General features: G+C 30.3%; 1 protein-coding gene across 1 annotated transcript in view; it reads left to right on the top strand.

The window, feature by feature from the left end:
* Positions 1 to 11,186, top strand: part of LOC113375741 (homeotic protein empty spiracles-like) — a 39,042-nt gene extending 27,856 nt beyond the window's left edge. The window contains exon 3 of the mRNA XM_026615686.1: positions 10,896 to 11,186. Coding sequence (XP_026471471.1) covers positions 10,896 to 11,120 — 225 coding nt within the window. The 3' untranslated portion in view covers positions 11,121 to 11,186. The remainder of the gene's footprint in view (positions 1 to 10,895) is intronic.
* Positions 11,187 to 12,201: the final 1,015 nt, after the last annotated feature.

The following is a 12,201-nucleotide window of genomic DNA, read 5'->3' as shown; positions in this document are numbered from 1 at the left end:
TGAAAGAAATAGAACATGGAAACTTACTTTTGACTCTTTAAAAGCAATGCTTTTGTAAAACATGTTAACACACTTTCGGCGGTGCGGGTACTGGTACTCGATTTGAGGATTGTCATTCAACTGCGGGTGCGGGTATTTTCGGGTACTCGGTCGGACACGCTAGATGCGAAGAGCGAACAAAATTTCCTACTATGAGCGGTTGTAACGCTAGTTTTATATTTATTATAAAACTATAATAAAATTATAATTTATTCTTTAAAATTATTTTCGATACGTAAATACGTATATATTACATAAATATATGGTATTTTATTAAAGACGATATGTTTTACGTCAGCATTTTTGGTAAACAAACTATTTCTTTTATTACTATATTATCATTTATATATTTTGCTATTATCTTTGTATTTATTGCGTTTCGATAATTCATATAATTTAATTTTCAAATACAATGTTAAAAATAAGCTATTACATTTTTACAAACAATCGAGCAGCTTATAAACCCATATTATTTATGTCATTAACTATTAGGTTTGTCACTAATTTATACACTATAAAAATTAATTTCGTACAATATTAAAAACAATCGAATTTTCAACGTAAAACTCTAGATTGTATATAGTATGATTGGAGAATGGAATTACTTTGTCTAATTCACGTACCTGGCAACAGGTAATTTTATCAAATACAGTATCCGGCGAGTAATAAAACTAATTCATTAATTTGCTGTTGAATGACGAATTTTTGCAATGTTTTCCAATTGTGCTTGGATTACAGGTAATTTGAAAATGTATGATATCATATTTCTCGTATTTTATTATCCAATTTCTTTTATTTGAAAGAATTCAACGGAATTAAATGTATTTAATAACCTGTTACTTCCTATTACCTAAATAAATCTTCAAATATACATACATATATATATATATATATATATATATATACATATTTAAAATAAGCATTTAAGCAAAAGTAGTAAAATATGGTATTCTGATTAGAATGGTTTGCGAAGCAAAGTCAGGCTACATATGCAATTTAAAAATTTACTGTGGTAATGGCAATAGTTTACAGACAACTATGTTAGATATATTAGAACTTTATTTAAATTTGTGGCATCATGTATACATGGACAATTTTTTTAATAGTGTAGTAATAATTATTACTACAAAATAAAACTAGAATTTGTGGGACTATAAGGACAATCAGGGGCCTTCCTGAAGAACTTAAAAATTTGAAACTTAAAAAAGAGGAGAGACAATATTTAGAAGACGCTAAGAAGTTTTGTTACAATGTTTCAAAAAGAATAGTCCAAATGATTTTTACAATTCTAAACTTATTGCGTAAAAATGTGTAGTGTATAATCGCGTATAAACCTACCTATAACAAACTTTTCTGTATTTTGATTAATTGATTTTTATGATTAAATTCATTTTTTTATTTCAGAGACTAAACTTATGAGGAATTCCGTAAGAAAACGTATAGAAAATTTTTCTGTGTATTTTGTTTTAAATTTTTAGAATTAATTACATTTTTCATTTCATTGCCTAAACATATGTATCATTGCGTAATAATATTCAACTTTATTTGCAAATATTTTACCTTCAGTGTTGATAGTTTTACCTCATAATAACTTAATATTATATTATTTACTACTGCGTATGAGTTTAGGCAGTAAGTATTGTAGTAAAAGACTGTGCTTTCATGCCACGCTTACGCATTCGCACCGTTGTAAAAACCCCGCTACGGGTACAAGTTAGCCCGAAATCCTATCCGCCGAAAGTGTGTTAATGTAGGGCGCTGACTGAACGCGATAATATAGTTGTTTAAACAAACTTACTTAATCTTTCTCCCTTTGGACCCTATGTTAAAATCAGTATAGGTTAGTATGACGACTGTCACTACCGTACCCTAGTACAACCGTATTCAGTCTATCCTACCCATATACACTTGAAATCATATTTTAAATTAGACCAAGTCCACGTTTTTTAATTTCAAAAACAATTTCATCAATATCTTTATCATTCGTTGCCAAAACAAAAGAGGTATTGAGTGAGAATTAAATGTCTATTGTGCAATTACTGTTATCCGCCTTTGTTCCGTATTCGGTTGAATTTTGAATATAATTATCATCGATCTAGGCATTTAGTATTTCGAACACGAGCAGATCTTGAAAGAGCACTAATTGGCAATCTTTGTTATATTAGCTGTCGGATTGTTACAACGTATTTTATTGGACGGAACATCGTGCCAGTTTTATTGTTCAATGATTAGCGCGCTCGTCGGAGGCGTGGGATCCGCTACGGTTTGCTTTGCTCTCTGCGTTCGAATTGTAAAAATAGATCTCACTTTTAGAAAACGAATTCTAATAAAGACAAATCAATTGTTATAAATAAAATATATCAATAAAAGTCTGCTATATGCACGCAATTATATTCTTATATTTGATGATGGAAGATATGATGGAATATATTTATTTGCAATGGTGCATGTTACAGTATTCTGTAACAATTTATTTTATATGTTAATGATACATCCGTTCCAAGGTATACATTTATAAAAATACAATAGGGTAGAGTTTGATTTAACGATCCACGGATAAAAAGTTCGAACATCAATATCTCAAAAATAAGTAAAGTTAAGAATTTAACAACATCATTTGAAAGTATAGGGAAAAAAATGCAAATTGTGAAGGATGAAATGTAAATCGGGATATAATCGCCAATGTTTATTAACAAATGTAGTTTCTTCGGATGTTAGTTTTTTTAGTATATACAGTGTTATCTCTGTAAAAATTGTACCCATGAAATTTATATTTTGGGTTTGTTAGATACTGTAGCTTTTATTTTGTAAAATCCATTTAAAAGTACAAATAAAACATTGGACCTGTTTTAATCCTAGCTGCCCCATTTTAATCTACCAATGGGGTGACAATTTTTGGAAAAAAGCAAAAAAAAAACTCATTTTTACAATGATGAGTTTTACTGAAGATAATCAGATAGTTGTTTGTTAAGTGTGTTATTTGTTGTAACATAATTGGTTTGGTTTTCACAATATGATTGCTTATCCAAATTATATATATATATATATCGTATATATATATATATATATATATATATATATATATATATATATGTTAAAATTCTATATTTGCTTGAATCATTTTTGTATTAAATTAAATAATTCAACGGTTCATTTATTTGATGCATTCTAATCTGCCAAATTTTTTTTCTTCCAAATGCTTTTTTCAAAAACTGAACCGGTTCATTTTTTATTTATTCTTCCAATATAAAATAGAAATTGTAATTCATTTCAAATTTATAACGAGTTTACACCGACTTACCCGTTCGTCGACTCGGGCAACAAATTGAGGTTTAATCATATCATACAAAGAAATCGTGGCCTTGGTGGTGAACAGGTATTGATTAATAAAAAAATATATGTATCATTGTAAAATGCACGTTATATGATCGAAATAGTTTTATTATCTGAGAATTTAAATGTATGTTTCGCATTAAAAACGTGCAGGTATTCGAGAATCACGATAGAATGTTCTGATCAATAATTATTGCATGGGAAGTAAAAATTTTGCATTGATATCTAAGGGATCGTTTATTTTGCTGCAATTGTGCTGCGATAGATAAATGTAATATAATACAATTAATATATTTCATGCATTTGCATTTGTAATTTTCATCATAATACGAACACTCTAATTTTGAGTTAGACGAAAACACTTAAAACAAAAAAGTGGATAATAGTGTTTAACAATTTTATGCAATTTTTGTCTATGATTCGATCTTTTCATATAATACAAACATCAAATGATAATGTTTCCGAAAATAGTGAAAAAACGTTAGGTAACTCATTTTTTGTTCATCACTTATTATTATTTTTATTTTATGTTTTTTATATCATTTCCATCCTTTTTAATCATATTTTATGCTATTTTGTTTGAGCAAACAAATAAAAAAATAATGAATAAAATAAAAACAAATAAATACATAATTTAATTTTTATGCAAAAAGGAATAATTTTGTCATCCCAGTATCTTAAGTTGCGGTAATAACTATTTCTCTAAAAATAGTTATTAAATTGAAAAATTATTAGTCAGGAGTAAGGATGTTAGTTAGCAATAATAAAGCAGCAACAATAAAACTTTTTTTCATAGAAACTTAATCTAAATAACAAGTTTCGGGCAAACAAATTTTATTTTCAATACAAATCAAATGACGGCTCAAACTATCATTGGTTGTTTGTTCTAAGCAGGTGTTTTGACCAAAAGTTTCCGGATTTTTTTATTTTTTCGATTATAATTACATTAATAAAAACTCTGTAGAAATTGATTGCGATCTTTTATTTTCACATGTCTAAATGTACATAATTGAAATGGTCGGGTTATAAATGGATGAGATGAATCAATTCATCATCCGTTGTCACATATCGGAATGGTCGGCCGACGTTCAGACTTATTTTTCTAGATTATCATCGCATTGTTCGCTTAATTCAATTCACTAATCTTGGCGCGTGTATAACTGTTATATCTACTTCATAAGATGTTCAATATATACAGACAGTATTCTAATGAATTTATTTCATACAAAAACAAACTAACAAAGGTTAATTTTTCACAATGACTCGCCTATTTTTGAAGCAAACTTCCTGTGGCAAAATTAGAACACTAGAACATTCAACACACTAGGAAACATTTCTAGTAATTGTCTAATAAAATTGTCTTGCCATATTCAAGATGAATAAACTAAAAACTCAATTAAAAATATATCCCATCATTGACAATAGTTAATGTATTCACCGGCTATTGATGCCTGATTAGCTGTCGCAATTATACATCGATTGAGTCACATTACTCATTCAAAACACGAACGGTATCGCTGACAAATAATATAAATTATCCTATAATTAAACCTGGAGAAAGTTACTTGTAACGAAGTTGATTACACGTTCAATAATCGATTTCTAATACTCTTCAAAACAAACCACTGAAACTTACACGTAATAATTAATACTGGTTTTATTGTGAATCCCAACGGTATTAGATAATATTTTATTATCGTTTTGATTAAAGATTCAGCTAATTATAGTCCTAGTTAGGTATTGTTTTATGTATATACTTACAGTTCTAGCCAGCCTCAGAATTGATCTTCATATTACTTTCTGGTAATTTTGATGATATAGGTTACTGATAAAACTAGTGAGTCAAGGTAACAGAAAAACTGCCTGAACACCGCAATATAGAGCTGCAAAAAATGATAATTTTCAAAATTCTTTTTCAACTATAACCCTAATAATTTTTCGAATGCACAAAGATTTCTACCATTTCCATTATTACGTCCCACATCTGTATATCTATATTCCACGGTCGCCTGATTTTTGGGTCACGAGCGGCAATTTGTCGAGATTGTGATACCAACTGCTAATTTTGCTGATGACGTTATAACAGTCTGTGAATATACAGTACACAAGCGACCCTTACAACTTTTCCAACCCTCTATAGGAAAGCAGATCCATTCAGGCTGCTCCGTCGTCATTACGAGTCGTTTTGGAAATTAGGGTGCTTTATAAAGTGAAGCGTCTGATTGGACGATCTTTTGTGATGCTTTTTCGCTGGGGCACTTTTATAGGATGATAAATGCTCTTTTGACCAAGTTTTATTCAAGGGTAGGGAAGCAGGGTTGCTCAGATTGAGAGTAGTCACATTATTAACTTCCCATCGGAGGAATGAGAGATATTCCGCTTGAGGGGATGTAAATGAATTTGTAATTTATGAATTAGCCATTCTTGTTACGATCTCAGATTTGTTTTCTATTGTTCGAAAATAGAAGACAAATAAAATAATTGCGCATTCATATGATCTGGCATTTAAGTGCACGCATAATGCAGATGGTTTAGAAGCTTGCATGTTTATGGGTTTGGAATATAATGTGTGTTCAAGCAATTTGATTCTTCTATTCTTTTTATAATCAGTTACATACGAATATATTAATCGAACAATAAATTTTTCTTTGTTTCTTTTTTAATTTCTTCTAAGATTTTTTAAGTTCATCATGTAACCTCCGTTTTTATTTCAGTAACCAGATTCCTAGGCTATATAATTATTGTATTTATAATAAAAAATCATTATGATGCTTATTATTATATTTTACTTTACTTAAGCGCAAAATAATGAATATTAAAGAATTTTGCAAATTCGTTTGGAAGATATAAGTTGAAATTTGCTGATTAGTGTGAAAATTTGCAGTCGTTTCCTTATAAATAATAATTAATGAAAAATTAAAATTTAAAAAATTCAAATATTTATCAAGCTGTATTGATCAACTTGATTATTTTCAGATATTTGAAATTATATACAAATTGCCTTGAAGTGAAATACCATTTACACATTGTTCAAGTATAAGATTATATTGCGTGAAATAGTATAGTAAACATTTTAAAATCTAAATCTAGTGTAATATAAGTATGGTAACAAATACAAAATAAAACGCTGTATATGAATACAATGAAATTAAAATAAACGATGTCAATAATATTTAAATTTTCAACAAATAACTTTATTATTAAATAATGAAATCAATTATCCATTATATGTGATTGAGCGTGAAATCTTTTTTTTCTATTTGTTTCCTCTTTAGATTTATTGTATTGGTGAACCAAATCGTAACTTAAAACCGAACTTTTCCATATATATATATATAATGTTTTGTTACTTAAATTAATCTGCAGACTCCGCTCATGACGCGTGTATTATCCTTGATTTAATCGTTCATGATGCGAATCATAGACTCGTTTTATTAACCGTTCAACCCTCCGAATTCGGGAACTAATAAATTATTTAAAAAGGGATCCCATCGCATTATTATAGAATTGTCATAGGCAAAAGGGCTGCAAATCGTGTGTGTGGATAAATATGTACATATATGTGTATGTATATGGGATCTAACGGACGCTATTTTGTGCTTGTTATTCGTTGCATTTTGTCGCGCTTTACACGCCGTTAACTTTGACAAATAACCTCCATTTCCTTCTTTTGAAATTTTATATACGACAATTTTTATATGCAGTATAGTCATTGGTTTTTATTTGATTTTGCGTATATAAATAGCGAACTTTAGCATAGAGTAGTTTTGTAAAGGACGCTTCAAAACATCATACAAAAACTAATATGTTGCAATGGAAAATAATTACAGTAAATACGGGTATGTGGCTAATATAAAAATAATGGCTGTGATGATAGGAAAGTGGCTCAAAACTTTGAAATTTCAAAACTGAAGATTCTAAACTCTTAACTGACAACGAGTTAATTTTTAATAGTTTATGATTATTGTTATTTTTTTCAACTTTGTACCACAGCAGTCATAATTTGATTAAATTTTTTTAACTGCTCTTATATTACACTTTGTTTATAGTTTTCTTTCGTTGATTTCTATTTGTTAGTACCTTACCTCTATTATTTAAAACTGTTTACTTAAAGAGACTGTATAAGTAAAACAGCTCATTTTATTTAGAAGATTGAAATTGCCAATATCAATGTAGTTATCCTTAAAATTTTGTAAATGTATTCCGTTGCATACCGATTAACATTTATATTACAAACTTATAATTACACCTACCACCGTTTTATACGTTACTAGTTTTACACGTTTTCTATCTTACACGGTTATGGAAATAATTTGTTTTTAACGAAATTTATCATTTTTGTATTCACATGAAATTATAAACACTAAACTATAATTCGCTTATATCTACAGTTACGAGTTCTATATAGTTTATGTCTATGATATAAATATGTAAATTAAGATGGGAACTCTCCGTTTCATGATAAAAACTAAATTTTATGTATAAGCTAGTTTGTTTGAAGTACCGAAACAAAAAGCAAGGCTTCACCATATAAGAATAAATTTTTCAAGTTACACGGCATTTTACGGAACCAATCTTCCGTGTATATATTTTGTTATATATACGAGGTCTGTTCAAAAAGTACCCGGAATTTTCGTTTTTTCAAAAAAATATTTATTTATTCGTCTACATTTATGTGGTCCCCTTCAAAGTAGTCCCCCCCAGATATAATACACTTATGCCAGCGTTTTTTCCAATTTTCGAAGCACCCTTGATATTCACTTTTTGATATGTCCTTGAGCACTCTCAGCGATTTTCTTCAATCGAGGAAAACCGCCGTCCTTTCATGGGTCTCTTCAACTTTGGGAATAGGAAAAAGTCACACGGAGCCATATCTGGTGAATTTTTGCACTTTGCAACACTTTATTTCATTTTTTACGCAAAATTTAATACAAATTCTTTGACTTTTCAATTCTTCCATTGTAAAAATCGCCGAGCTCAGAAAAACACGTCGAACCTTAGCGACTACCACAGACAAAGTAAACAGTGAATATAGCTGAAAATTTCATCATACTTTAGGGGCATGTATACCAACACAATAAAAAAAAAATTTGACAATCAGACACTCCAGACCCGCGAAATTTAATTATTAGTAATTCCGGGTACTTTTTGAACACACCTCGTATATATACACTACTTCTGTTACAAGACAGACATCAAACCATGGACAATTTTGATCATGGTGCATACACAAATAAATTTATAGCATTTTAACATGTATATGTATATAGCGATGATTATACTCTAAATCTGAAATAATCACGTATCAAATTCGAATTCTCCCTGGTTTACAATTGCATTCTAAACGAGACATCGACCGCTCTATTTTGTTTGAGCGGCGTTTCCGCGTCACAAACTCATATACTGTATAAATAACTTGAAACCTTGTTAGCGTAGTCGACAATTAAAACGCGTAATCCGTCCATCGAAAGCTCCGCGGCACCAGACGCGCTTTATCGGGAGCTTTATCCGGCACGTTCGGCAAACAAAAGCTCGGCGCCCGGGAAACGGGAACGATCCCAACATGGCTGACGGCCACGCGCGCCCGGCTGAAAATGGCGGCGGCGCGGCGGTGAACATTCGCGCGATGACCGGGGACACTACAAATCGGGGGAATAAAGATCAAATCATCCCAAGCAATAAAGATCAAATCCTTCAGTTGTCGCCTAGACTCTTACAGGGTTGCAAGCGGTAGAAAACTAAGTAAATCGATTGGACATGTAAGTCGTTCTGCCTAATATTGTCATAGCTACTGTCCCGTAGACGAACGCAATATATTAACATAAAATTTCATTTTACATTATTATTATCGACTAGTTTGAATTTTTTTTAAATTTTACGTATGTTTTCTTGTTTCAAATTTATCAATCTTCTATAACGTATAACAATTTTTGTGATAGTTAAATTGTTTAAATAGTTATCTTGATTAAAATAAAAGAATTACACCTGGAATTAGTTTTAACATACATTTGGGCTAGGTGTAACATACAAGAATTATGCACAGATTCTAGTGAAGAAGATTAGGTGCAACTTATAATCCGTAAAATGTGCGAGAAATGTGAATTGTGTTACAGGAGACACTATATCTTTCATTTGTATTATGATAATAATTATAGTTTGCGTGGATTTATGATAAAAATATATATTAAAGAAGACATTATATATTTATTTGTATTAATTATAGTTTGCGTTGATGTACGAAAAGAATTATTTAGAAACAAGTCAATTTTCATAAAAATAAGTATAGAGAATGAATAATCAGAAGCGTTATTGTCGTTTTTTTGTCGTTACTTCTTCGCGCACTTTTTCTTGAAATTGATTAATTGTGAAATAATGAACAACATTCGTGAATATATGTTTACTTGATTTGGTAGAGGAATAGTTACAGCAACCTTTCATTTCGTAGAAATGTAATCAGTTGATTTCAAGATGTTAAAAAAAAGTTACAACAAGCCCCTAGCTGCCCTATAATTATATTGTTAAATCTTCCTATCGTCAGACATATAAAGTTTGAAGAATTTCGTCGAGTGATTTATACTCGTCTTTTTGCAATATAATCTTATTAGCGATCAACTATAATGTATCTTGGTATCAATAAACTAATCACTAATCTTTTGTACAGTCCATATAGTTTGAATTGCATGAACTAAATATTTTAATTGTTCGGTAGTATCACGTCGCCTCGCGAGGTCTCAAATTTGACTCCAAAATATGTATTTCGAAAAACCGAGAAAATTAGTTTTCGAAGACTGTAGCGAATCGCACAATATTCAATAGTTGTTTTGGAACTGTGATTTAGACCAGTTGGAATTTCAATCATAAAACATTTTTTTATTAATATGTCGAATAGTAAATTTTACCATGTTTGTGTATCGTAGTACAATAAATCAAAGTCAGTAAAATCAGTTCTGATGACAGTTAAGTAATTTCTTGTGCTTAAATGCGATATCAACGGTACGAATGTCTCGTAATAAGTATGAAAACGTTTTGCCGCAGTGACAATTTGTTCATATGAAAAGACAACCGTTCCCGGTGGTTTGAAAACGGAAAACGGAAGGCGGAAGACGTATACGAGCTGATATGATTGCCCTTTCTGCCACGGCATTCATTATAACGGATTATTTTGACAGTTAAATGGCATTTAAGCTTAAGTCGCTTAGTCGCACAATAATTAGAAACGATACATAGAAACATTTCGTATTTGAAGACAAAACGGTTAGTTTCGCTTATGGAAAGAAATAATGCGCGCGACGCAAATCACGATGTTACGATTTGATCAAAAATTGAAAACTTTCATTAATTAAAATAAATATTTATAATTAAGAATTTGTAATTTTGTTCGCTATTGATACACCCATCGTAATAAAAATTCTTGAAATATATTTAAAAAGTCATTACATTTAGGATAAGGAGTAAGGATACTTTTTTTATTTATTAATATTATATGATATACCAAATCTCTAATGAGCGTTTTTTTATTTCAGGTAAAAGTTTGGTTCCAAAACCGGCGGACGAAACACAAGCGAATGCAGCAAGAGGAAGACCAAAAATCTGGTTCCGGCGGCCAGGGCAACGGCGGTTCCGGTAACGGAGACAAAGGTTCCTCCGGAAACGGAGCCTCCGGCAAAGATTACTCAGGCCTGGACGACGACGAAGAATTAATCGATATGGAAATGGACGATTGCAGCGGAGAAGAGAGCGACGCGTGACTTAGAGCGGTCGATCCTGGTGACCAGGATCTGGACAGCCCAATTATGATGCTTTAGAATAAGAACGAAATGCATGGGTTACTTGAAAATGACACCAGGGATTGATATGATGCTTTAGACTCTGCGCTGTATCTGTGATTGGACGTTCGAAGGTGTAGGATTTAGGCGATAGGATGGGTCGAAGATGTCTTAGTGATTAAAACTTTGGTTTTGGGAGTAAAAACAGTTACACGGAGTACAAATAGAAGAAATTTCATAAGTGCGACAAAAGACTAACAGCAATTTTTCCGGCAGTGTTTTATTAGTGAAAATTAAATGCACAAAGACAATTTCCACTTCGTGTGATGTGTGAATCCACGCTGGACGTGTTTGTCTTAACAATTTTACTTTCAAAAACCATACTAAAATTAGTAACCAAGTTAAATCCAACTATATAAACATTTATAATTATTGTGATAAATGTAAACGAACTTATATTGATCTGGTGAACTTTTGTGCCAAAAAATAACCCCAAATGAATTTCAGTTCGAAAGACATTAAAAATATATTTATAATCCAACCAGTGATCTGTAAATGAATTTTCTCATCTTTTTAAACAAAATGTTGTAGTATTGTGTGCAAATTTCTCTTTTTCAAACATAAATAGGTATAGAGAAAACCTACCTATATATTGATAGTATTTGGAATAGTAATCAGTATTTTTATGATTAAGTTTAAAATTATATATATATATATGTGTAATGAAGAAAGCAATGTAATTTTAAATAGTGCCAAAATTAATTTAAATAAATCGTAAATAGCAATACTTAGTTGTGTAAAATGATTTATGTTTAAATATTTTTAACATAGTAATATTATTTATTTATATGATGTACGGCAAATTGGTTTAAAAATGGCATATGTTTTTCTGTCTAATAATAAAAGTAATCTTGAAAATTTTTATTCTATTTATTAAAATTTACAGTAATCGATAAATTTTTACACCAAAAGTACATCCAAACCTTGTACATATGTAAATAGATTTCTAATGTATACTTTATCAAAATTATAACGATATTATCGATAATGATTTATAAAGCAA

This window comes from Ctenocephalides felis, unplaced genomic scaffold (assembly GCF_003426905.1).
Source record: "Ctenocephalides felis isolate EL2017-DRISC unplaced genomic scaffold, ASM342690v1 CF-g0.4_SCAFFOLD_01886, whole genome shotgun sequence".
In the NCBI taxonomy this organism is placed as follows: Eukaryota; Metazoa; Arthropoda; class Insecta; order Siphonaptera; family Pulicidae; genus Ctenocephalides; species Ctenocephalides felis.
The sequence above is the reverse complement of the archived record's forward strand: the minus strand, read 5'-3'. Positions and strand labels throughout refer to the sequence as shown.